The 27,946-nt window shown below is 41.2% G+C and overlaps 2 protein-coding genes across 3 annotated transcripts in view; both read left to right on the forward strand.

The window, feature by feature from the left end:
• Nucleotides 1-5,140: 5,140 nt before the first annotated feature.
• On the forward strand, nt 5,141-16,020 carry LOC141808642 (sarcalumenin). Its single transcript, XM_074695318.1, has 7 exons — nt 5,141-6,359; nt 8,911-9,009; nt 9,774-9,869; nt 12,043-12,159; nt 12,650-12,883; nt 13,501-13,850; nt 14,668-16,020. Exons 1-7 carry the CDS (start codon nt 5,216-5,218, stop codon nt 15,166-15,168), a joined length of 2,541 nt encoding a protein of 846 aa, XP_074551419.1. The 5' UTR covers nt 5,141-5,215; the 3' UTR covers nt 15,169-16,020.
• A 6,737-nt stretch (nt 16,021-22,757) lies between these two features.
• Nucleotides 22,758-27,946, forward strand: part of LOC141803819 (adenylate cyclase 9) — a 50,951-nt gene continuing 45,762 nt past the window's right edge. For both annotated transcript variants that reach the window (XM_074687835.1, XM_074687842.1), the window contains exon 1: nt 22,758-26,815. In XM_074687835.1, coding sequence (XP_074543936.1) covers nt 24,925-26,815 — 1,891 coding nt within the window. In that variant the 5' untranslated portion in view covers nt 22,758-24,924. The remainder of the gene's footprint in view (nt 26,816-27,946) is intronic.

Consider the following 27,946-nt stretch of genomic DNA (forward strand, 5'->3'; position numbering starts at 1 on the left):
TATTAAATTATGTGTTTATGCACTTAGCTATTCTTTGTCTCATTCAGTTGCAGATATTTTGGGTTCAGAAAATTTGATGACTTATTGAGTGTGAGCTCCTAAATCAGCTAATGTTGGCATGAATACAAAGTTTGGTACCTTTGTATATGCTATCTTATCTTTTCACAGTACGACATCAAGTGAAAACCACATGAATATGGTAGTAAAAGTAAATATTAGACTCAGTTCATGCTCTAGATTGGAGCAATACATAAATTCCTTAGGGGGTAAATAAATTACATTCTATTCTGTTTTATTCTATTCTATTTTGTCAGTTCCATATTAATCAAGTGAAGGTAAATGAACAATTGAGTGAAGAAATGATAACTGTTAGTCAAACTCTCCATGTTTATAGAAATTGTTCTTTGAACAATATTATGGCAATATTATGAATACTTAACACCCTGAATGTGACCTGAAAGGAGATGGTAGTTGGGTTAAAGTCAAGCTACAAACTCTGGTCTAAAAATATGAGGCAATGATTTTTTTTTTCTAATTCAGCCATTTCGAAGACACTGAGAAGACAAATGAGCCTAATCGAAGGCACAGCTCAGCACACATGACTGGCAGGCACCCTATAGCTGTTAGTGTGGAGACTTAAAGCCGCCCTATTTGCAATATGGCCGCAATAGCCGATTGGCTTCAAAACTCACGAAGACTCCATCCATCTATCCAGGCAGTATTCTTGAACTCTGAACTGATTTAGTCTTATAGTCTTTGCTTAAAGTTGAGAGCAAAATAAGTACCATAACTACAGAAAAGCACGTTTTGATGAAACTTGCAGCTTGCAGACAATACGGGTGCTCTAGAAATAAAAACGTGATGTTTTCTGATGCCCAGTGCTAACAATCCTCTCAGGGGGTGATAATCATGTAAATCCTCCATATACAAGGGGTGACAAGCAGCATCATGAGAACAAAATAGTTTGATGAGTGATTCAGGGCCTTAAAATAGTCTTAGAGACCGTCATGGAGGATGGTGCAGGAAGAATGGAGGGCATGGAGTCCTGCTGGCATCATTCGGGAGAGCCTAGGATAAAGTAAGATAAAATGAGCATCAAGCCTTCCATCCGGTCTGAAATACAGATGAACATCTTCTGAGGAACAGTTGATCTTTGTTTGATGGAGTCAGCCTCAAGGCTTTACACTAACACTGTTTACTTATTAAACACTGAGCGCAGCTGTTGGCTGTGCAGGTGCTCTCACTCACAGATTAAACCTATGTTCAGGAGTGTGTGTGTGTGTGTGTGTGTGTGTGGTGTGTGTGTGTGTGTGTGTGTGTGTGTGTGTGTGTGTGTGTGTGTGTGTGTGTGTGTGTGTGTGTGTGTGTGTGTGTCTAGCTGCCATGAAGAAGCTGCTGAGGGCCAAGAGGCTGCAGGTTTTCTTTCCAACCGAAAACTCCACCAGTCGATTTCACTGATTACCTCACCTTCAAGCAGAAAGCAGGGACCAATCAGTGAAATCAGCTGGTGAAGTTTTTTGGTTGGAAAGAAAACCTGCAGCCTCTCGGCCCTCCAGGGTAGGAGATCCCTGCTTTAAAACACAAGACAGATTACCATGACATCACTTTTATAAACACTGAGGCACCAAACACCATCATGAAGAACTACAAATACTAAAAAATAGAAGCTGAAGTTTCTTTATGTCATTTAGATGCATGTATATATGACATAAACAAGGACTGCATACCTTCACCTCCAAAAGTGAAGCCAAAATAACCTTGAATCCCAGGCACTAACTAGCTTGTCTCCCTGTACACTGTTAATTCTGTGCTCACTGTTTTGCAGAAGCTGTATTTGTCAGCAGAGCTGTCAATCATGAGAACACACAATTTAATGGCATTTAATGATATAGTAAAGCAAATCGTCTCAAAAACAGATTTCAGACATGGATCAGGATGATAAGAATGAGCTGAATGGACCGAGCCCCTGTTGGAGTTATCTAACATGTTTTTAATTTTAAAGTTTGACCCACGTCCCGTCTAATAACACTGAGGAGGAGGGTTTTGGAGCTAACCTCAAAGAGGCGCTGGAGGAACAGCAGACTACAGCTCTTCAGCTTTGGTCGCATGTTTAATGTTGCTTTGTTACAACAGAAAGTTGAATGTTCGTTACATGTTCGCTTCTTCCTTAGCATCAGGCTGTTTGCTCATGATTGATTGGTTTATCCTGAAGCCTAACAAACGCATTAAACCTGTGACAGCTGCCTACAGCTGAAAGTCTTCATGTCGTAACATGACCTGTAGACGTGCATTAAGCTGTCTCATATCACACAGTGTACCAAAATGTGTTTCTCAGACTTCAGACCTCACAGGCAGTTATTATTACACAGAGGTCACAGCCTTGTGCTCTACACCATGGATTGTGAAAGTATCTAATGTTCATGTATACATGTGGTGCTGTAAAGATGGGATCTCCTGCTTGGCCTGTTGTTTTGTAACTATGGTAACTGTAACACATTGTATGCTGCTGAAGGATGTTGAGGTCTAGAGGAGTCTGGACTGTGTCTGAGCAGCTTGTAAATGTCTCTCTCTGAGTTTTATTGACGTTGAAAAGGAAGAGTGGAACCATCCTCGACTTTGTTCTCCAGGAAACTGCAAGTCAATATGAAATCGAAAACTTTCACCCTCTTAAATCTTTCAACAATGTTTTATTGGAGAAAAAGGTGCATTCATGTTTGACAGAAAATCAATAACAGGAGTAAGGGATGCCTTGCAGGTTGAAAAGTCACGATTTTACTTTGACATGCGCCATCCTATATCAAACTGCATTGTCATAAAAAATATTGAGTGGTTCAACTTTAACATTTTAAAAGTCATTGTTTAAGCTATCTCAGCGTGACCAGATTCCCTTTTAAGGTCTTAACAGTATTTATGTGTCTATTTTTATTGTAATCATTGTTTGGAGTCAGGAAAGAGTGAAAGGTATTTTCTCTCACATTCAGCCTTTTGCTCTGAGGTACATGGTACCCAAAAGCAGAAATTTCTCACTTGACTTAAAACCCCCTAGGTTCTGTGCTTCTACTCTTCTCCCAAAAGTGAGGCCTGAGACTTTAATTCCCACATGAAATGATTCGAGGACTTTGGACTTCTTAGCAATACAATCCTTCTTCTCTCCTCTGCTCTTTAGTGCTGGTGAGACTCTTCTTTTGTTGTCTCTGGTCCAGGATTGGCTTGACATCAGAAATATAGAAATTCTTTACCAAATATGCCTCTGTGTGTGTGGTGCCTCAGTCCACTCCTTGTGAAACTCTCCCAAGTTCTTGAAAACTGTTTTATCTGCAATGATCTCCTGTAGCTTGTGTAGACTGTTTTCTATCATCTTTTTGTCAACAGTATTCCCCAGGACTGTCATTAGACATATTGAACTAGACTAATACTTACATGGTATTGTTGCTCTTTGAATGGTAATTTATTCAAACTCAAAATAAACTATTCAGAGAACTCAAATATTTTTAGCTGTAGATGCCACAGTGACTAAAATAGAAAAAGTTTAACCTATCTTGTTTAATGTGACACCAATCTCAAAAAAGAGATTCAAATGCAAAATTTTCAAGCAGTTTAAGAGTTCAAAGTGAGTTTGATCAGACCAAAGATTAATACACAAGAAGCAAAAACAGCAAAGGCACAAGTAACAAAATCAGGCTAAGGCCATGACCTCACGTAGCCGGGTATTTGGGAAACCGCATATATTTTTACACGCTTACGCCTGTCGTCCACACGAAACCGCAGCTTTACGTCTCTGAAAACGATGTTTTCTGAAAACTCCGGCAACAGTGATGATTTTGGAAAACTCCAGTTTCATGGTTTCGTGTGGACGTCGGTAAACAGTTTTCGGTTCTCAAACGTCACAGCTGAATGGCGGGGGCTCATTCTGATTGGCTGACAGGGTTTTACGTCAGGAAAACACTGCCCATTATGGGTTTGGTGTGCTTGGAGCCGCACTCACCAGCTAATGTACCCGCTGCGTATGGACGAAGTATTTGTTTTTGAATGAAGGAGAGCGGGATACTAGTTTTAGAAAATACCCGGCTACGTGTGGACATGGCCTGTGCAACGGTACATCGGAGAGTTGATAACGAGATACAGGTGCAACACGTTAAGGTAATCAAGAGTGGATCACAAGGGAGCAGGAAGTCAATTATCCTGAGAGAAGAGACCAAAGGAGAGTGTCAAACTAAAACAGGAAATACAAGATTTAAAAAGACAGACAGAAAGAAAGATTTTGGAATGAAAAAAACAACAACTGGCCTGTAGCTCTAACATTACATTTCCATTTCTTTAAATACTGATGTAAATTGTATAACATTTCCAGTGTTTGTTCAACAAGACTTACAGTTTAGACTGTAAACTTGTTGAATACTGAATAGCAAGGTCATAATTTTCCAGCTTGTTTTCACATTGGGCTGCATTTTGGCAAGACTACTAGCAAATCGTGGGTCTTCCACCCACCAGCATCTAGATAATTCAGATTGAAGGCACTCTGGTTGGCTTTACATATTAGTGTCCACTTTGTGTGCACCATGGTAGTGCAAGAAACACAGGATCATTTCCATCAATGAACAATTGAAGTACCAGTTTTAAAGAGACAAAAGTACGAAACTGAACACATGCAACAACAACAGAAAAAAAAAAGAAATTCGGTATAAATCTATAGTGTCGATTTAGCTGTCTGTTTTTAGATCCTCTACACAACTGTCCACTGCCCACCAGCCTCAAATAGTTCAAGCTTCAGTGTCGCCATTCAAGGAGCTGAAACCTGAGTCTTATATCAGGGAGGTGCTGAACAACTGATCTGCTCTGTTCTTGTACAGTGGCTGAGAATTGGTCAAGCTCTGGCGTAAGAAACAAAGCTGCTTTACAAAGCTGTGTCTGCACAGTCACAGAAAAATAGATAGATAGATAGATAGATAGATAGATAGATAGATAGATAGATAGATAGATAGATAGATAGATAGATAGATAGATAAAAAGATGTCAGGCCAACTTTTCTAATCACGTATATTTTTCTGGTTCCCCCTAAGATCTTCTGGTAGGCTCATCCATCACCGATGAAGAGCCTCTGGTACATCTGCAGCTCCAGCAGCCTGAAGGAGACCTTTTCTCCTGCGGCTGTGACACAACCGAGGAACACGCCACCCAGACCTCCTCCAATGACACCCCAGCCCCAGAGAGGGCTATGTGCCAGCCCTGCACCAAACCCCCATCAGCTTCAGAAACTGCAGAGGAGCCAGCTTCATCCCCAGAGCCTGAGGAAGAGGAGGAGGATACAGCACCTGCAGAGGAGGATGCTTCAACTGTAGGGGTAACAAGTGACGAAGAGGCAGATGAAGAGGAGGTGACAACTGAGGAGGCAGTGCAGGAGGTTGAAGAGGAAAGTGTGGTGGAGCAAGAAGTAGTAGTGCCCACAGAGGAGGAAGCAGATGAAGAAGAAGAGGTAGACGGCGCTCAAGAGGAGGATGCAGAAGATGAAGCTGAAGACAAGCAGGAGGAACCTGAGGAGGCAGCCAAGGAGGGAAGTGTGGAAACTTTATTACCAGAGGCTGAGGAGGAGGAAGACACAGCTGCTGAGGAAGAGGCTGCTGCTGAAACCGAACCAGAGGAACCAGAAGAAACAGAACCAGAGGTGACGGCAGAACAAGCTGTGGTCTCAACGCCTGAACATGAGACTGAAGTGACTGAAGAACCTGAACTAGAGCCTGAAGTCATTTCAGAGCCAGAGGTGGAACCAGAAGCAGAACCAGAACCAGAGCCTGAAATGACAACAGAAGCAGAACCTGAAATGACTGCAGAACCAGAACCCGAAGTGGCTGCAGAACCAGAGCCTGAGCCAGAACCTGAAGTGGCTGCAGAACCAGAGCCTGAGCCAGAACCTGAAGTGGCTGCAGAACCAGAGCCTGAGCCAGAACCTGAAGTGGCTGCAGAACCAGAGCCTGAGCCAGAACCTGAAGTGGCAGCAGAACCAGAGCCTGAACCAGAACCTGAAATGGCTTCAGAACCAGAGCCTGAACCAGAACCTGAAATGACCGCAGAGCCAGAGCCTGAACCAGAACCTGAAGTGGCTGTAGCACCAGAGCCTGAGCCAGAGGCAGAGGAGATTGTAGAACCAGAAACTGAAGTAGTTGTAGAGCCTAAACCAGAGGTTGTAGAACCAAAGCCTGTTGTGGAAGAGGTTGAGCCAGACTCTGTAGAGGTCTTGGAGGAGGAACCAGTTGAAGCCATGGTGGAGGAGGCCCCTGCAGCAGAGGGGGAACCTGTAGAAGCTGAGGAAGTGACAGTGGAGGAGGTATCGATTGAGGATTCTGCACCGCCTCAAACCACAGGTACAAAATGAAAACAACCTGAGTTTATTTTATTTTGATTTAGCCTTTAAATTCATGCTTAATCGTCAAAGTGGGTCCAGCAGAGAGAAACCTGAATCCTCTCAGTGACGACACAGGCTGATGTCTGGCCTTCATCCTGTCAGAGAGTCAGAACAGAGATGAGCCGAGCAGCAGAGATGGTGTTACATTTAATCCTTCCCCATCCACTCGCCCTGTCTGTAATTAAGGATGAATGCAATTATGTGATGTCCGGGTGTTAATATCAACTCTCAAGTTGATGGCTGAGTCCCTGACACTTAATCTGATCCTGCTTCATGAGTTCATTATTGTACAGAAACCTCAAGTGTTATTTGGAAATTTGACAGAAACATTAATGTCAGAAATTAGAAACTAAGTATGAAAGAGCCCGATGTTTAGAGCTACTCACTTATTCTGTGCCATCTACATAGCAGGCAGGGTTCACGAAAATCAAAAGAATTATTAGGGATTTTTGTCTAGGTTTAACTTTAAGCAGTAAAAGACATACAAGGACAAAAAAGGCAATGCAAAGCCAGGCGTCCATGTGCATTTGTATTGGTTACCAGGTCATTTTATTGCCTTAATGCATCAATTAGCAATAAGATAAGTGTTTTCATGGTGGTTTGTTTGCTGGACATTTTGAAATAGAATAGACCAAATGTTCAAAAGAAAATATTTGAAACATATATATATATATATATATATATATATATATATATATATATATATATATATATATATATATATACATTTTAAAATATTTTCTTTCTATTTATAGATATATTCTTTTTAATGCTAATTAGAATATTACTTTTTTTATTGATTAGTACAACAAAATTGCAAATTAAAAAAAGTAATTGAAAAATCTGTTTATTGAGATTTAGTAATCAACTAAAAATTGTAATTTTAGCATAAACATATTTGTAAGAAGCTTATAACAGACTTATTTACAAATAATTTGCTGTGCACATGACATGATCTCAGGTGTTCATATTTTAAGTTAGTTATTATCTGGGAGCATGCGTCTTGTTTCACAGGGAGTCCATAACTAAGACGGGTCATAAAATAACAGCAAAGGCCTCTGTCTTCTTGTCTTCCTCCCCCTGACACACCAGACCCCCAGAATCTGACACTGTGTGTAGCTGAAGGGGAATTAGCAGTAGCCTCTGGTCCAGAAATAAACAAACTGAAATAGCCGAGGAAAAGAACAGAGATGGATGGACAACAGCCTGATATAACAGTCATGTCTGCAGTCAGCACAGATGGTGTGGTCACTATCCCAAGGGAAACCATTTACCTGGGGGGCAGGGGATTTATTTTCTGACCTTGTCCACAGAGGTTTTACTAATTATCTCTGACAGCTTTATTGGGTGACAGATTGTGGTTTAGTTACATATTTAACAATGATTGTATGAGATAAAAGAGTAAAGCTGTCTTTGTGACTGTCCTTTTTCAGCAGTAACAGGTACAAAAGAATGTCAAGTGCCATAAAAATTTACATACTTCATTCAAAAAAACACCCTAACAGCTTGATTAACACATATCATGTAGATATATGTGGTTTGTAATTCCACTACAAGTGTTTTTTTCATGAATTATGAGTCAGTGTTTACATTTATATTGTCATGTTTGGGTGAGCACGATATTAATTCTACAGATTTATGAAAGAAACAGTTAATTTAACACAGATATAACGTCTTTGTGGGGAAAAAGCGTGTGTGTGCCATCCTTTAAAAAAAAAAGTATAGATTCACCCAAAGTTAGCTAGAGTTAATAGGGCTGGGAAAAAAATTGCAAAAATGATATATCTGGATTTTTTGTTTGACAATATCAAAATTGGGATTCTTTGTTTAAAAATCGATTTTCTTTTTCAAACTCAAATTCTCCATTTCAGTCTCTTTTTTCTATAAACAGGATTGGAAAAAAAGTTTCCACTTTTTTCCAGCAGAGGCTGAAATGTTTCTCTCTCTCTGACTCACGAGATGTGAAGTTTATGGGGAAATATGGCTCCTGATATAGTCTGTAGGCATGTTCATCATCATTCAACTTTTTTTTCACATGGTCTGGTGTAAAGAAAGCAAACTAAAAACTGCAAAAATTGTAAGTATACAAGAATCGCAATTTGAATCGAATTGGCACCCCAAAAATCGTGATAGAATCAAATCGCAAGAATAGCATATTGTCCCAGCCCTGAGAGTTACCATTTCCAAAGCTGCTGCGACACTGTGTTCCTGTTTTATGCAGTGTTTTTCTGAAACATAGGTCTAATTAACTGATCCAACACAAGTAATCAGTTTTAAGCAATTATGCAGTTGGTGAATGAAACTTATTAGATGATATGCACCTAACCAGTACTCTGCATTTACATTTTATTGGTGTGTCTGTATTTGTAATAGTTCAATGAGTAGTGTGTATAAATCATGATAGGACCAGGAAGTCTATAGGAAGCTAATGGGCATCAAACAAACAATCAGATGAATAGAAGCCTGAGGGAGCTCTTTTCCAAGCCTTGACATTCTGATCCTCCATTCAGGTCATAAGGAAGCTGAAGCAGCTGGCCCAGCGCAGAGGGACCGCTCCCACATTGAAAACACGCTGCGATTGGCTGCTGAACCCTCAGCAGAGTTCTCAGGTAAGAGTCAAAGACAGCTTTAAATAACTGCTGTGTGAAAAATGGATTACACTCAGTTAACCTACACACAAAAAACCAATGAAAACCTCATCCTGATGGTCAAAAACTGGATGTCCAACGATAACATTTCTGGGCAGCCCATGATTTCTGAAGTCTTTCAGACCTTTTCTCTGGAAATGCCTGAAGTGTTGTACTAAAACGAGAACGCAGCAGAGTGTTTACAGTAACTTTTTCAGTGTAAAAGAAAAACAGATGTGTTTGTCTGTGAATGAAAGGAAGTTTGAGACAATTTTGGGAAGTTTTGCTGAAACTATTCTGAAAATTGCTTCATGATGTCTCGTTCCTGGGGCTGGTATTTGAGAGTGTGTATTTTAGAACGTGTGTGTGTATGTGTGTGAGCATGCAAACACATCTCAAGGCAAGGTGATTAATCAGTGCAATAGTGTAACTCTGTCCTGGGCATGAAAGCCTCTCTGTTCTCTAAAACCAGACTGGTTCATTTCAAAGAGGCCAAAGTGCTGCAGCAGAGCCAGTCTGTGTTAATCACCTCAGCTCCATTCAATAAACTTTATGAGGGTGATTCATCATGAGCTGCCAAAGCATGTGCTGTAATCAGTAATGGCTGCAAGAACATTAATAATTCTCTTGTCCAAAATGTTGTCTCACCATTACGTCCCAATTATAACAACCCTGTGTGTGTGTGTGTGTGTGTGTGTGTGTGTGTGTGTGTGTGTGTGTGTGTGTGTGTGTGTGTGTGTGTCTAGCTGCCATGAAGAAGCTGCTGAGCATCTACCACACTGCCATCAAACCCATGGAGCAGGCCTATAAGTACAATGAGCTCAGGCAGCATGAAGTTACAGGTAAATTAACTTTCTGTTGGAGACCATAAAACAGCATGAACAGATACACAAGTGTGTGTTTTTATGTAAGAGATAATGTATTGTGTACAGGTGGTTATGCTCTCTAGAATCCTGGCAGCAGGGCTCAGAGTCTCACTCACCTTATCAGGACTTTACGTACCCATTCGCTGCACATTATTCTGTGTATTACCTGGCTACTAACTAAAGCTACAAAAAGGTTAGCGCAAGATAAGGATTTTATAACTTGGTCTACGTGTTCAACTTAAAGAAATATTAGCTCTGATTTCCCAGCTGCTAATGCCACCATTGCAACCAATCCATCTATCTTGCAAGATGAGATTATCAGTATTGATTCAGAGTAAGGTGGAAACAGGCTGAAGTGTCACATTAAACGCCAGACAAAACAGTTATATCAACATTTCTGCCCTAATTGAGTTTTCCTTTTTCTCAAAATTTTGCCGTTGGCACACTTAGAAATCACACCTTCCGTCGTTGTGTTTATGATTTGAGGCACTTTGTGGTGATCAGCAACTGAAGTAGGGATGTCCCGATCCAATACACTGATCGATATTGGCGCCCGATATGGCTATTTGTGGAGGATCAGATAGTATCGGATTTCATTACGTGATCGGGACGATCACAAGTTTTCACTTGTTTTCATCACTGTAACGCTTTATGGCTGCTGTAAATCAAACTATGTTGCAAACATGAACGCTGTGTGAGAATACTCCTTTTGGGAAAGCAATCATAGTAAAACAAGTGAGAATTCCTGGAGGAGGTACCAACAGGGCTCACCTTATACAACCAATATCATTCATCATTTACAATGGAATCACCCGGATTCATGAAGTACGAGATTTATCAGAGAAAGGTATCGTTATCTGAACAGTATCGGCAAAACACATAATGAAAAAATCAGATCCGAGCAAAAGTAAAAAAAAAGTCTGTATCAGGACATCCTAAACTGAATATATGAAGCCAACAAGACAAGATCTGATATAAAAATATCCCACTTGGTATTTAGCTTACTGGTTTTAACTGCTAGCAGACCCAAGTCTGTTTGCTACACCATTAACACACAGAAGTGAAATGTGCTGGAATATTTAATACACTGGTTTAATACAACGTGTGATGACTTTGCAGTTGAGGACTAATTACTGTTGTAATGGGGCTTTGACCGGTCAGAATTAAACTTTAAACTTTTTAGGAAATAACACAAAAAATAGTTTATGTATAATATATAGAAAGTATATATAGTATATAGTAAGTGTGTAAAAAAACCCAATGAGACGTAAAACAAACTGAATTTCACACATTTTGGCAGAACAGGATAAAACAAACATGCTTTGCAGGCTAATATTATGCAGATGTGTAAGTCTAATGTGATTTTTTTCTTTTATACCTGAGCATTAACACCACCATTAAAAAACTAAATCAATAATTAACAAATCCTAAAACTTTGTAAGGCACCAGGGCCCACAATACAAACTCTGTTAAATGTTTTTTTTTTTTTAAAAGTCCACACATAAATAGATAATTATAATTAATACTAAGTGTTGATTTCACACATCAGTGTCAAACTTTCTTTATCATCTCACCCCACGTTAAAGTACATGAAGTGCACAGTTTTGGTAAAACACTTGAACAGCAAAGAAACAATGAGGCAGAAAGTCCAACTTTAGCAGAAATGGGATTAATCCTGACATTATTTAAACCATTAAACAGAGACGTACAATAAAGACCCTGTGCTGACAGTTGAAGGGGACATTATGTGGGCTAGACTCCCAACAACTTTATGCCATCACACATCAGAGCAGGGAGGATTAGTTGTGCTGGAGCTGGATGAGGGCTGCAGGCTGTGAAATGTGACTGTGGGACCCCTTGTGGTGAAGAATGGAAATACTTTTACATGAATCACATGTATATTCAAAAGGTTTTTTTATAACTTCCCATTTATCTGGTGATGACAGAGGAAATTTGAAACCAAAAGATCTCCAAAGAAATGACTGTGTGAGCTAACAAGTTCATTATTTACATAAATCAGGAGCCTTTGGTCTGAAACCCTGGAAAGTATAATGCTTCAACTTGAGAACCAGACAGAAGTAAACTGATTTGTAAAACTTTCTTGAACTTTCTTTTTCTAAGTCTGTTTTTTTTTTCTCTAACTCTGCAGATGGTGAAGTCACGTCCAAACCCATGGTTTTGTTCCTGGGACCCTGGAGTGTGGGCAAATCCTCAATGATCAACTACCTGCTGGGGCTTCACGGCACCTCTCAACAACTCTACACAGGTTCACACAGTTCACACCAAACACACCTGACAATCTGAGACACAGCTTGTTAGTGAGAGTTCAGAGAAAGAGAGAAAACAACAAACAAGTTATAACTGCAGTGAATCACCCAGAAAGCTTCAAGAATATCAATTATTGTTCAATTAAATATGAATGAATGTGAAAGCATTGTAAAAAATATCAGAAAATCTGCATATGAGGTAACTTTTGTTAGAGGAATTGGTATTAAGTGCAAATAGCCAAATAAAAGTCATTAATAATAGGTTAAAAAAACATTATTGTGTCAATTAATGCTTTGTAAAGTAGAATGTAGCATCACCTGAGGCAAAATGACAAGTTATTAAAGCAGAATTTTACAAAAAATAGAGTGTGAAGTGAAACCTCAGGTTCATTTATCTGCTAGAATTAAACCAAGCAACAAACTGCCAATTGAAATTCTACACTCACTGTTTCACACTGTGTTAAATCATTCCCTCTTCCCCCTCCACAGGTGCTGAGCCCACCACCTCAGAGTACACAGTCATAATGCACGGCGAGAAATTTCGGACCATAGAGGGCATCGTCATGGCAGCAGACAGTTCACGCTCTTTCTCTCCTCTGGAGAAGTTTGGTCAAGGTTTCCTGGAGCGCCTGGTTGGCGTGGAGATGCCCCATAAGCTGCTGGAGAGGGTCACTTTCGTCGACACGCCGGGCATCATTGAAAACCGCAAGCAGCAGGAGAGAGGTGAACACTGGTTTACATTGAACCAAAAATATAATTCACTCTCTTTTCTTTTTGTGAACTAGTTTTATGTGGTAGAAGGGAAAAGAATTTCAATTTAGGGATACAAATTAAAAAAAATTTTGAAAGATGACTCACGCTGATTAAATTTTAGGTTAATGTGAGGAATAATTTAGTTGTGGTCAATAAACACAATCAAGCAACTCACAATAAAATGTTTTAACCATTCATTATCCAATCTGCATTTTGTTTTATAAGAATGTTTCTGAGGTGCTTGTCAAAAATTAAATAGACAAAGAAGATCCTGGTCAGCTCATCCAGAGAACTAAAAGCCAGGCTCGGCCATCAACCACTTCAGAGTGGGTCCACTCTATTGACATAATTTAGCTAATTTTAAGAAACTCTGCCCTGAACATGTTTGTTGGTGTAACTGTACGCACTCTTTTCAGATTTTCTTGGACTTTACTATTTGAAAGCCCATTTCTCTCTACAAAACTGCAAAACGCCACAAACGTGCTCGTCCACCAGCAGCACACTGATCATCAGCATAAGGGTGACTGATGGATAGAAATTCAACTGTGATACTTTTACAGAGGTCAAACTTCTCCCTCCTCCCTCAGGTTACCCGTACAACGAGGTGTGCCAGTGGTTCATTGATCGAGCTGATCTGATCTTCCTCGTCTTTGACCCCACCAAGCTAGACGTGGGCGGAGAGCTGGAAATGCTCTTCAAGCAGATGAAGGGTCGTGAGTCCCAGATCCGCCTCATCCTCAACAAGGCCGACAGTCTGAGCACCCAGGATCTGATGAGGGTGTATGGAGCCCTGTTCTGGAGCATGGCCCCACTTATCAACGTCACAGAGCCTCCCAGGGTGTACGTCAGCTCCTTCTGGCCTCTGGACTATTCTGCAGACACCAGCAGGGAACTGTTCATAAAGGAGGAGACGTCTCTGCTGGAGGACCTCAATCAGGCAAGGTTTTCATTTGTAGCATCAGGATTTCTTGAAATAGACAGATACACAGGAATAAACTAACATTGACACATGCAGGAGTGACTTCATGTATAAAATCACATTCACACGTTCTGATAGTCCATCTTCACAGATAGTTTCCTGTCTGCTGTGACTGAGCTACTTTACCAATATTACAAAAACATTTTAATATAAAAGATCTGAAAAATAAATAAACAGTTCTACAGTTTCATTTAGCAGACACTTTTGTTCAAAGGGACATACAACACAAGCAAGAATTTAGACAGAGGGAAAAACCTAGTTAGTGCAACAAAGTGCTACAAGTTATTTGACTGCAGGTGCTGTCATTTTTTTTTTGATAATGTAGAATAATCTAGCCAGCTAACCACAATCGATTGCTGCAACCATATACTTTAACCTTCAACAACATTCAGCAATTAGAGCTGAAAATTCACTAAGAGCTGGGTCTGAGACCTTCTGACTCATTCTACCCTTGAGGACAAAGAGGAGAAGGGTCAGATTAAGTGTTTTCCGAACAGATGAATCTTCAGACATCTCTTAAAAGTAGGAAGGGACTCTGTGGATCATATAGAGTTAGGTAATTCAGTCCATTATTTGGGCACAACAGAGGAGAAGAGTCTGGCTAGAGATTCAGAGCTGTGCTGGGCTGGGAGCACCAGGCATCTTTCACAAGCAGAGCGTAGTGGGTGAAACAAATGATTAGGAGAAGAAATTTTTAACTTCTTCTGTAAGAAAACTCACCTAATTCTGGGTTTGTCTTCCTCTTCCTCTTCCTCTTCCTCTTTGCTATCTTCAGGTGATTGAGAATCAAATGGAGAACAAGATCGCCTTCATCCGCCAGCATGGTATCCGTGTGCGCATCCATGCTCTGCTGGTAGACCGTTATCTCCAGACCTACTACGATAAGCTGGGCTGGTTCAGCGACCCCTACGAAGTCTTCCAAGACATTGTTAATGATCCAGACAAGTACTACATTTTCAAATCTATTCTTGCCAAAACCAACGTCAGCAAGTTTGACCTCCCAGACAAGGAGGCCTACCAGGACTTCTTTGGTGTAAACCCCGTTTCAGGCTTCAAACAGCTGTCGTACCACTGCAGCTGGAGCTCTGGCTGCCTGCTGGAGAAAATCGAGAGAGCTATCTCACACGAGCTTCCTGCTCTGCTCAGTAGCATCAGCAAGGCCAGTGACACACCTGCACCAGTGAAGGCTGCACCAGCACCTCCACCCCCGTTCCCTGGCACCTGTGAAGGTCCAGGGTGTGAGGAGAAACCAAAGAATCGCTGGAGGAAGCAGTGAGATGGAGGAGGAGAAAGGGGAGCTGGAGAAGGAACAGAGGAGACAGATGGCAGCATCAGCAGCAACCAGAGGGTGTGCTGAAATAATTAACAATGTCTGATGTTTGTGGAGACTGAAAAGGAGGAGAGGGGAAGAGCTGAAAATGTGTAGATGCACCAAGCAGACCTGGAGGCTTTGAGATACAAGCTGATGACTTTGACATGAGGACAGTGTGACAGAAAAGCATTAAATAAATCTCCAAATAACTATGACATACCCTTAATATTAAGCTGGTTACAATGAGAACATTTCGATAAAGGTTTTGGGTGAAAAAACCCCCAAAACAATTATGGTAATCTTTCCACCTGAAGGCTTCACTGTCTGCACATTTATTTCTCCCTTTCTCAAGTTTGTACAATATTTATTCAAAGTCTTTCTTCTTCAAAGAAAGATGCTGCCAGTGATGTAGTTAACACAGCTACACTTTTGTTTTCCGTGTTGTTTGCAAAGTTTGACTGTTCGAGCAAACTGCTGTGCTGTGTTTTTACTTTTAAATGGAAAGATGGCTTCTCGTCTGGTCTTCAGATTTTGCAGGAATTCAGTCATTTAGTAACTGTGCAGTATCATATACTGTGCTGTATTTTTATTTCTCTGTCTTGTAACATACCCTGTTAAATGTAGAGGCAAAATCATAGTTTGCAGTCTCATAAAAGACAACAACAGTGTTCATTACTCCTTAAATTTGTGGCTTTCTGTTCATGTAAGCTTGTATTTGTTGCCTACGCAGCTCTCCGCCCTCTGAACTGTTGCTTGTTTACCTTAACACAACTGCACACCACATGGGCATTTCAAAAAATTAAATCTTTGACTCGTTCCTTTTCAGGCTGTTTGTAATTGTCTTTTCTTGAGTGATTTCTTTTGAGTAAAAACATTGAAAAATATGCCGCCTCCCCTTCATTTCCTTTGTCAGGCAAAACATTACAGATGAGATCTCCTCCCCTCAATATATAATTGATATCATTCAGTTGTTAAGCTGCAAAATTCATTAAAAGAGTGGTTTGGGATAACACAAGCTGAAAGCACAGGCTCTCATCCTCACGACACAGGGCTTTCAACAGAAGAAACTGCACCTTCAGAATGAAATGGCACAGACACATTAGTGTTCATACACACCAACATGAATTAAAATCTTAGTTCTATGATTCGTGCTAGATAAAAGAAAAGAAACAAACACGTTTATAGATTTTTTTTTTTCAGATCAGTTTATTTCACCTGGCAGTGACAGAAAGTAGCCACCAGGAGGCGCCTCCTCTCAATCTGTTAAACCGACTGAAGCTGTAGTGCAGAGTCGATAATTAAAAGCAACTTAATGTTTTTATGCTGGCTGCTGGTTTTTGATTTTTAAACAGGAGGGGAGAACTGTTTTGCTCAAAAAGAGCAGAAATGAGCAGAAACTTTACCCAATCTCAGTCAGATGGTTTTTGCAGCCATACACGCCTGGTGTGAAAAACTGTCACTGCCCAGTCAGCTTCAAAATGCTAGCACTAGATGATGATATGTGTGATTTTTTTTTTTTTTTTTTTTTTTTTTTTTTTTTTACCAGTCTTACAATTTTGTGTTTGTGTACCAGGAATCAGATAGTAACAACATCAAAGCCTGACTGAACTAATTTCTCATTAACCACACAGTGTGGCAGAGTCAGAGTGACTGTGAGTACAGCTCAGTGAGATCCACAACAAAAGAAAATGAATAGGGTTACATGTGGGACATCCTGTGGAGGAAAATGTTCTCCTGCACTTCTGTTGCTGGTTTAGTGTGTCTGTTCCAAACTTTATCATCATCACCATCTTTATAGACATTATCATCATCATCATCATCATCTTTCATCAGCCTTTAGGCTAATCTCAAACATTATTTGAGTTTGCTTCATTTCAAAAGCTATAATTAAGCAAAACAAAATTGCCAATACCCAGTGAAAACAGATGCACACTAAGATGATGCAGTTAAAGTAAAAGGACTCAAGTTGTGCTGGAAACTACGGATGTCAGTATGTTCAGTCTGGTGAAACAATCACACATTGATGAACAAAAACTAAGGGCACATTTCATAAATCTGAAGCTAACCTTGAACTTGAAGGCTTGGATGGTTTGTAGTGTTGAAAATTGTTGTAGATTATAAATCTAACAACAGAGTGAGAAACTTGGGTCCAGTGACCTGAGATCAGTTAAATCAGCAAGTCTTCAGATGATATCAACAAGTCCAACAGTGAAAGGAAAGCCTCGGTGACACTTTCCTGACAGTTTAAAGAAGCATGAATAAGAAAACAAAAGCAGGGTTTCTGCTGAAGTTTTCAAATGAACTTAAAATGTAAACAATTAATGAAATCTAGTAATATTTTTCACACCAGGGCTCTTGCAACATCATTGCTGTGTACAAGTTGCTTAAGACTCTTAGGAAAGTCAGTGTCTCTGCCTCAGGGAAAAAAAAAGTGAATTATGATAACTTTTGACGAATACACACAGTTAATTTTTAAACGGTATGTCAAACCATATGTGATCACTTGGAGGTAAGGGCTCAGTATACCCCCCATGCTTTAAACTGCTCTGTAAATTAAATCAAATCAATGCAGAGTGATTAACTAAATCAGCCATGCTGTACAAATTCCAAACTGCCACACTAGTGGTGAAGAAATCTGTAGAAACTGGATAATACTGATATCACAAATCAAAGAGAATCAACCTAAAACACAACTCTTGCACCAAACTTAATATGTTATTATGCAATAATCAAATATATTTTTATTGATTGAAATAATCAGATTTTTTTCACTATACACTCTGAATTTCCCTTCAGAGATTAATAATGTTTATTCTATTCTATTCTAATCTATTCTATTCTATTCTATTCTATTCTATTCTATTCTATTCTATTCTATTCTATTCTATTCTATAATAGATTCTGTGATCTTTTTGTATATAAATGATTATTTTAAATCAAATTCTAACATATCATGTTGTAGTTTTTCTGATAGTATTGCTTCTTTATTTGTATTAAATTGTATCTTATTGCAGAGTATCATATTATATAAAAACTCGACCGCATCTTGTTGTATTGTATCAAATTGTATAGAACTGTATCACTGCACCGTATCATGTCAAACCAGGCTGTATTTTATCGTATGGTATCATACTGAATGATACAATGTCATACCATACTGTATCGTATCGCATCGCATCGCATCGCATCGCATCGCATCGCATCGCATCGCATCGCATCGCATCGCATCGCATCGCATCGCATCGCATCGCATAACGTAACATATTGTACCGTATCATACCACATCATGCCATACTGTTTCATACCCTATTGTTACCATATCACATTGTATGCTATTGTACAGTATCATTTGTATTGGATCGTATTGTTTCATATTATTTGTTCCATTCTGTGATGTATCAGACCAAATCCTGTCATATCAGACACATTATCTTAACAAAATTTTTGGTTTTGGTAATTGTTTTTGTTGTCCTTAAATTGTTTCAAGAACAATGAAACCATGTTTTAAGTGCCTGTACCATTGTTCTTTTTTAACTTATTTACTTATGCCTGAGTTGTCTTTTAGTTACAGCACTTTGTTTTAGCTGTGGTTTTTTTTAAAGTGCTTGAGTTGAGTTGAGTTGAGTTGAGTTGAGTTGAGTTGAGTTGAGTTGAGTTGAGTTGAGTACTGTCAGTATCAATTTAAACCTGCTTGTCTTTCACTATTCCAATAACTCTCTGTTCTCCTCCCACTTCCACGGCCCTCTGGTCTCGCAGAGAGGGGCTTACCATGAGTTAGGATACTTTTATTAAAGTTTCTACCAGGTAAAAGGAAGTCATCCTGTCTTTTGTTGCCCAGTGCTTGCTCACACATATCCCTATGAGTTCTCTTGAAGCAACATTCTATATATATAAACTTAAACTTTTGGACACTTGCTTTTGTAAGGAATTAGGACAAATTTTGGTCATAATGTGATGCTGTCCAAATAAAGCCTAACAGATTAAACAGAATGCTTTTTTCTGCTTGTTATGTCAATGGTAGCCCTGCGATTGACTGGCGACCAGTCCAGGGTGTACCCCGCCTCTCGCCCAATGTCAGCTGGGATAGACTCCAGCCATCCCTGAACAGGATAAGCGGTATAGAAAATTGATGGATGGATGGATGGATGGATGGATGGATGGGTGGATGGATGTCAATAGTGTTCAGGAAGAAAACCTGCAACTGTTCTGCTTCTCACCCTAGGAGGTCAATAAAATTTCCCACTCAACTACACCAGGAATCACACACACTCACGTGCCACACACCATGAACACACCTTTGCAGGTGTAATAAATGCAACTTGTGTAAATATGTGCTTGAGCTCATATATTGTGTGTGTGTAATTTTTGTTTGCTGAGCTGGCAGGCAGCGCTCCCTGGTTTTGGACTTAATGTTAGCACAGACTTATCAGTGCAGCTTTATCAACTCTACAAACAAGCCTCTCTTGTAAGCCCTCGAACATAAGCTCGTACACATGCACACGCCACCCACACGCCATGTACACACTCAGCCATGTGCACACGCACGAAAGACACACACACACACACACACACACACACACACACGCACACGATACAGTCACTTGAACTGTACATTGAGGATTACTTGCTTTATTGGATTCAAAGTTTAAACATGATTGTGCCTTCAAAGAGGAAGGACACACACATGGGCAAGCACACAATCACACACAGTCACCATTGTAACCCTGTGATACCTTGTTTATCTTCAAGCAATTCACCTGCTATTCACAATCTCATCACTTTACTATCTGCAGCTTAAAATAGATTGAGTATATAATAGCTAATTATGTTCTTACAACACTGGGCATTTCACTGCTGACATGTTGGATTGATCAGTGTAATTGTGTAATGGGTCACTGCACAGTAAACCACCCTTCCTCCACCCTCTTCCTCCTGTTTTCTTCGTACGTTGTAACTGTTGAGTTCACTCCAGACATGTGAAGACTGGGATATGCATTAAAAATATAACAGTTTCACAAGAATTGATAAAATTAACATAAAAGGCAAAATCCCAAGTGGGAAAAATGAAAGTTCAAGTTGAGCTTTTGGTCCCTCTTGAATCCTTTTTTTTTTATTATTAATGTGAGACACGCATTCAAGTAATTCCTTAACAACTCATCTCATCATATAGTTTGTTGATGCGTCAAAACAAGACAGTACTAGCATAGCCTAAATCTCTAGCCTAAATGATGAACTAAGTTATTCTTCCTTTCATTCTGGAGAGTGAACCCTTGTATGTAAGAGAGAGCACTTCTATGAACAAAAACTTTAGCTAATTCATAGTAAGCTTCAGAAATTATTTTTTTAACTCTTTTTTTTTTGTTATAAACGTAGGATTTAAAATCATATTCACATTTCATGAAACGTATTATTGGGGATTAAATACTTCACAATTGTAGGACAAAAAGAAGCTACTGCACAGTGTAACTTTGTGCAGTCGTTCACGTGTGACTTCAACGTCTTCACGAGCTTCTATACTCAGCCACGACCAAACGTCAAGTTAGATGAGCGCAACAAAATCTAACCGGAAGTTAAATAAGTCTTCAAATTAAAAGCACAAACCAGTTTGAGTTCTGTAGAAACTCTACACTCATTCATTAGAGCTTATTGGATACAACACTGTGTGGAATATTCCATCACTTGTTGTCACACTCCATTCTCTGGAGGATAAAACTGAGTTAATTTGAGGAATAGAGCAATAAGAATATTTTACCAATAGTCTAAGAAACTGGAATTGACAAACCCCAAATAAAAAAAAATGCGAATAAAATCAGCTCTACAGTTGTTTTTATGACTATTTTTGAGCTACCTAATGAATATATAACGAAATTAACCCTGTTGACCCTATGAGAGAACGTTTGCACTGACGTCTGGATTTGGGTAGTTACCCGGATGTTCGGCCACACTGGGGGTACACGGACGTAAATATTGATTGGACGGAGATAGAAGTGCGCGGCGAATTAGGATTTTAAGAAATCCTTTCCGCCAACAAATCTGGGACGGAGCACACTAAAAGTCTTTGTGAAGGACTCAGTTAGCAAAAAAAAAAGTTAGCATCCTTATCATCATCTACCTAAAGGTATGAAAAAGATGCTAATTTTCATGGGAAGACACTGATTTTCTTTTACGTATGTACTATTTATTGCCGCGAATTACCTCTTAATCAAAGTTATACCCTATCATGATATATTTACTTCTACTAAAGTGTAATTTTCAGATAGTATAGAAAGACAACATGACCTACCTGACAGGAAATGCTGTGAACAGACTCGAATGTGGAGATTAATGACACAGAGTGGTCTTGGAAATCCTGATGGAGTTTAGCTAGCTACAATTTTCTCTTTTCTTTGGACAACTGTGTCCACCTCACCCCAATCTGCGATCATTTTTGGAAGTAAAAAGCTTGTGTCCTGAGTTTTAGGTCTCAGAGCAAAAAACAACAATGGCTGGCTGTCAGATCTTCCCAGAGGTATATAAGATCAGTTTCATATGTAAGGATGGGCCGATCACAGATCACCGATCCCCCAAAATTAAGGAAATCAGCACCGATTGATCGGCCGACTAGCCTTTCAGTAGGAACGTAGGGCAAAAACAGCAGGCATTTGCTCTTGTTTTACTGTAACTAAGCTAAGCTAAGCTAAGCTAAGCTAAGCTAGCAAATATAATGTAGCTCTACTGTGTAACTCTGGTTATAATGACATTTTATAAAAGTAATAAATAATTTATTTCCTGTACCTCACACTGCAACTTGTACACTCCTGGTGTCACTTTATCTCTGTCACCTGTCACTACATCACATGTATCACCAACTGCTCTTTTAAATGTTAGCCACACTTGTAAAGGACATCTTAATTTGATATTTTATTCTGTTCTCTTTTATTTAGACATATATTAATTATTCATTTTATTCAGTTTCATTGGTGCATTATTTTCCACTTTTTTGTATTGTTACTTAGTTGCTCACTACTTCCATTACCACATCTGTGATGCTGAAACAAACAAAACTCTGCCCTGGGAATGAATATAGTGCTATATCTAATGTTACTATTACCAGACTCTCATGTTTCCCATTGTATTTGGGAACTTTAAACCAAATAATTACTTTTAGCAAATAAATAATAAATTAGTGACATTGCTTATTAAAAGTAACTTGGGCAGTGAAGTGATATTCACTTACAAAAAAAGTAAATGATGAAAAGCTTGGTTTGATTGAAACAAGATCTAGAAGTACTTCCTTGGGATTTAGGGGTGATCCTGAAAAAAGCCTTTTTTCTCTGTGAATCCAAATATCATCGCCAATTTAAACAACGGAGTGTTGTTTTTGCTCATCTCTGATATTAATTTTGTAATACAAGTCAAATGTAATGCGAATCTGTTTTTTTTTCGGACCACAAACTTCACCGAGACGTCATTCATGTGGAAAAATTCATTTTACAGGCTCTTAGCAAGAACACCGGAAACGCTATTTTCCCTAACTGTTTGGTGCTTGACAGACTGGTCCCCCCAACCCGCACCGCCACAACAGCTGGGTGAGGATTTCCGACCCACTCACAGCGGAGATGGTGGCACAGGAGTACCTTGGTCCGGATAAGACAGCACCCCAGCCGCTGAACTCCCGCTGTGAGTCCTTTTTTATTTAGTCCCCAAGTCCAACAGAGAGCTGTGTCAGGGGGGAAAGGGAGGCAACCAGCGGCGGACGGAAGAGGACGCACCACAGCCAGAGCGCATAGTGTTGTGTTTGTTGGACACATGCATGCCAGCGAAAACTAGTGCTACCAAGACCCAAGGAATTGCTTTGGATAAACAGAGATTGCTGTTTGTGGGGTGATTCTTGTTAATCCCGCCGAAGTCGCCCTCAAAGTTGTTTCCTTCATTGCTCGTGGGATTATTTTTTAAAATTTGTGCTTCTTTGCTCCGGGGGAATGCGAAAGGAGGAAATCCAGCCTCAACTCCAAATAACCAGAGACTCCTAACTGGGTCTCCTCTCCAAACTCAGGAAATACGGCCTGGGAAAAAAGTTTGGGAGCTTTTGGAAACAAGAGGGGGCCTATCGCTGACGTTTCACACGCGTTTTACGACGTGATTTTGAAGGAGCACTTTTAAATTTAGAGCTAAAGCTATTCCTCACCAAGTTTATGAAAGCAGTCAAATCTTACACTCCGTGGGTGTTGTTATTGCAAGAGTTTTGATCATCACTATTTTTAGACCAGCCTGCTCCGACCGAGGTTGTTCCTCATAGCTGTATATTTTGCCAACTGCGCGCAACAAGTTGCAGACACTCCCAGCAGAGCCAAACCTACACTAATTTGGGCCAGTGGATGGTATTTTCTGCTCTTCTCCTTTTGGATTACGCGTCTTTGAATAGCGCATACCCCTCCCCGACCACCTCTTTGGAAGCCAGGGGGGGAATAAACGGTGGAAATCCGGAGAGGGAGTTCAGGAAAGGACGAGGCTGGATCCGTGGGAATAGGCCTGCCTGTCAGGCCTCTCATGGTCTGGATCTTGGACTGGACAGGGCTCCAAAATAACTCAGTCTGGATTATATTCAAGGACCCACTGGGATTAAGATGGAAGAAGAATGTATGGGTTAAAGAAATGCAAATCCTTAGCACAGTGAGCCGTGCATGAGAGGGGGTGTAGATGAAGGTAAAGCTGCATTAATTACACATCATCTGCTTTTTGATCAACAGTGAACTGTGTGCACACAGATTTTTAAAGAAAACAGTCACAGTCACGCATGACACAAGGTAACTCGTGTGTAGAGAGGAAGCAGAGATTGTTTCGAGCGTGGATTCATACAAAGTTCTGTCATAGTATTTTTTTCTATAGTTTTTTTTTCCAGACGATAAGGGAATTTTGGGTGTTTCACATTATTATTCGCTTCTCTCTTCGCACTCTGACATTTTTGTGTTTTTACAAGCTAGAAGAAGAGTGAATGGGCCATTAGTCGCGCATGCCGTGGAGATAAGAGGGACAGTGTAACTTTTGCAGCCACTTGCTGTGCACAACGCCAACTGTTGACAGCCTGAATCTGGATCCGCTCACACGATGCAGCCCTGGACCTGATCGGCGCTTTTTCCACGCAAACAAACCTTTTTTTGTGGAATGAAGAAAAATCTGGGTGTTTCTCCTGCCTTGACTTTGTAATGTCTGCAGTATCGATATTGCGCACCAACAGATGAGCTCATTTCCAGTCATGTAACGTCATGAATGAGTTGATGAAGGCATATTAAAAACCCGTTGCATCACAACGTTCTCCTTTTCCGAGAAGGATGTTGAATTCAAGAGGCAGAAAGAATGATGACAGTGTTTTTACCGCAGCTGGGGAGAAAGCCGGGCTCAAACCCAGAGCCTCTTTGGAGAAGGATACATGTAATGTGAGTACTGACGCAAACCCGGGCTTGGATAATGAACTGCTCAAGAAACTGGAACGGCGCGTCTTGTTTGAGTGAGTGTGCAGGCTGCTGTGTGCGTAGCAAAGACGTCTGTGCCGTGCTCACCATACATGCAGTGTGATTATTCCAACAAACACCTTTGCTCCCTCTCTCTGTCCCTCTCTTCTCCCCCCTCATCTTGCCACATGTGCTCACACGGCGCCCACGCACTGTCTGATTGCCTGAGCGCCATGAGGAGATATTATTAATATTTAACACCCCCTCGTTTCTCGTCACATCAGTCAACATGGCCACTCTGCAACATCACCGGCAGCTTCTTATGCATGGCACGGAGGTGAGCTGTGACTCCAGCGGTGATGGCGCCGTGACTGTGCGGATTACCAACAGCGCGCCACACGTGCATCAACATGAGCCGCTGAGGGCTGCCAGCAGTGGAGCAGGAGGGGGAGCTGGAGGCTATGGCGCTGTGAGTAAAATGAACCCTAACCTCCATAAATACAGTATCTCTTCCAGCTGCAGCTCAGCAGACTCCAGACCGGCCCTGACCTCCACCTCAAGGGTGCACAGGGAAGCCCCGCCCCTTTTTGAACGCTCTGCTGCCCAGTGCTGGGACCCCAAGTTTGACTCTGCCATCCTAGAGGAGGCGTGCCAGGAAAGGTGCTTCCCTCAGACACAGCGGCGCTTCCGTTATGTCCTGTTCTACCTGGCAGTGTCAGCTGTACTCTGGGGGGTGTACTTTGGTGTCAACAGCAACCGCTGTGACCCTGTGACCTTTTTAGTCCCCACTGCCTCCTTTTTAGTCCTCCTTGTGCTCCTTTTCCTGTTCACCCTAACCCAGCCCTACACGTGGCTGTACAACCAGACCTCCTTGCTCTTAATCGCCATCACCTTTGCCATCACTTTAGCTCCACAGATACAGACTGCTGGCTTCACTGAGCTGGGGTGGGCTGGTGGCGGGAATGCCTCGTATTTCTCATCAAACAGAGAAGCACCACCTCCCACTCCCTGCATCTCTCCCGTGGGCACATTTTCCCTGTGCATGGAGGTGCTGCTGCTGCTCTACAGTGTCCTCCATGTTCGCCTGTATGCCTCGGTCATGCTGGGGCTCCTTTACTCCATATTGTTTGAGGCATTAGAGTGGCTGCCCCTGCTTCAGAGGAGTTATGACACGACTGGATGGGGCACTGGGTTGGTGGGTTCTGGCTCTGATTGGAAAGGAGACACACTCCACTGGCTGGCCCCAGCTAAAGCTCTGCTCCACCTCTGCGCTCATGTCATTGGCATTCACCTGTTCATCATGTCGGAGGTGCGGTCCCGCAGCACCTTCCTGAAGGTGGGCCAGGCCATCATGCACGGCAAAGACTTAGAGGTGGAGAAGGCTTTGAAGGAGCGAATGATCCACTCGGTCATGCCAAGGCGAGTAGCAGACGAGTTGATGAAGCAAGGTGATGACGAGGGTGGTGGCGAGAACTCTGGCAAGCGTTATTCTTCTGGTGCCTGCTCTGCCTCGGCCGTCTCAGTTGGCGGCGGAGGCGGGGGAGCTTCACAATCCCAAAGTGCCACACACCCTAATAACCACCGCCACAACCACAAACGAAAGAAGACCTCCATCCCTCGGGGGCAGATCATCTTCCGGCCCTTCAATATGAAGCGCATGGAGCCTGTGAGCATTCTTTTTGCAGACATTGTGGGTTTCACCAAAATGTCTGCCAATAAGTCCGCCCCTGCCTTGGTGGGCCTTCTCAATGACCTGTTTGGACGCTTCGACCGGCTCTGCGAACTGACTGGCTGTGAGAAGATCAGCACTCTGGGAGATTGCTACTACTGTGTCGCCGGCTGCCCTGAGCCCAGACCAGATCACGCCAACTGCTGCGTGGAGATGGGCTTGGGCATGATCCAGGCCATCGAGCAGTTCTGCCAGGAGACTAGTGAAACCGTCAACATGCGAGTGGGCGTCCATACTGGCACGGTCCTGTGCGGGATTCTGGGAATGAAGCGCTTCAAATTTGACGTTTGGTCAAATGATGTCAATCTGGCCAACTTGATGGAGCAGCTCGGCGTGGCGGGAAAGGTCCACCTGTCAGAAGCTACCGCCAGATTTCTGGACGACCATTATCAGAGGGAGGATGGGCGAGTAGCGGAGAGGGCCGGGGAAAGCGTGGTGGAGAAACTGAAGGGTGAGTTTCTTTATCTCATGAGCTCTTGACTTAAAGTGAAAGTAACCGTAGACAGACCTTGACTTTAAAGTACAGTGAGGTTTTTTCAAAGCAGCATATGTTCAGGAACACTGCAAGTCTGAAAACACAAGATTACAAAAAAGAGAGCAGCTGGATCTGGTCGAAAATGTGTGGATTAGAAGCCAAAAGCAAACATGGTCTGATCATGTGCACCTTAGCTCACAGTCATCAGGGTTGAGTGGGGTCACTGCGTGCAGAGGCGACACTGAAATATGTCATCTGACCTGTAAGTCCGGCTGAAACACTTGACCCACAGAGGCAAGAGATCAGGCTACAAGATGAAAAGATTAGCACAACAGAAGATGAGACGTGTTTATGTTTACATCAAGTTGATATCACTCAGTTTTGTTTTGTTTTTAACACCAAACACTCTTCACCTTTAGAGCAGTTTGTCAAAATCCCCTGAAATACCTGAGGTCATTGAAATGTGTGAGACTCATCAAGCAAATACGAAGCTGTTGTTATCGAGGATACATTGCTCACTCTTCTGGCTTAGTTGGCTGTGTGTGACTTTGTATTGATTGTAAATTTGTCATTTTGGAGCAGCACTCTGCAGATTTTACTGTGGAGCTCTACATTTGAATGTCAAAGGCCTTTGTCTGAGATTAGTTTTTAATCTCCAAAAACAATGAAGGGATTGGAAATCCTTGCAGCAGACAAATGTTGAAAACTTGCAGAGCAATGCTGTGAATGCATGCTTCAAACAGAAATCTCAGGTGCAGTATAAACATTAGGCACATACGGTAAACACAGCACTGATGGCTAATAAGACTGCAGCTTACACACACAGTCTGTTTGATTTCTTTAAGCATATTTTTAGTAAGGTATGCTTTGTTTCACAGAAAATGATTTTACTTGGACAGTTCAATACAAACATATTCAGGCTGCTTGTCCTCTGACAGAGCTGTGTGTGTTTACTTGTTGTGGTCAGATGCAACGTTTTATCTGGAGAGAGGAGCAGAGAGATTTTGTTTTATTTAAGCCATCTGTGATGGATTTCAATAGATTAAAAAAGTACCATGAGCTTAAAACGCTTTATAGGATGGGAATAGAATAAACTGACAGAAAAAG

This window comes from Halichoeres trimaculatus, unplaced genomic scaffold, assembly GCF_033239565.1.
Source record: "Halichoeres trimaculatus isolate MK-OKI-2021-1 unplaced genomic scaffold, fHalTri1.1 fHalTri1_scaffold_2, whole genome shotgun sequence".
In the NCBI taxonomy this organism is placed as follows: domain Eukaryota; kingdom Metazoa; phylum Chordata; class Actinopteri; order Labriformes; family Labridae; genus Halichoeres; species Halichoeres trimaculatus.

Bases quoted from the DNA above. Each gene is read 5' to 3' on its own strand.
- LOC141808642 (XM_074695318.1), top strand. From the start codon at position 5,216: ATGTGCCAGCCCTGCACCAAACCCCCATCAGCTTCAGAAACTGCAGAG. The intron at 9,010-9,773 runs GTAAGAGTCAAA...GTGTGTGTCTAG, and splicing joins ACCCTCAGCAGAGTTCTCAG to CTGCCATGAAGAAGCTGCTG. The intron at 9,870-12,042 runs GTAAATTAACTT...CTAACTCTGCAG, and splicing joins CAGGCAGCATGAAGTTACAG to ATGGTGAAGTCACGTCCAAA.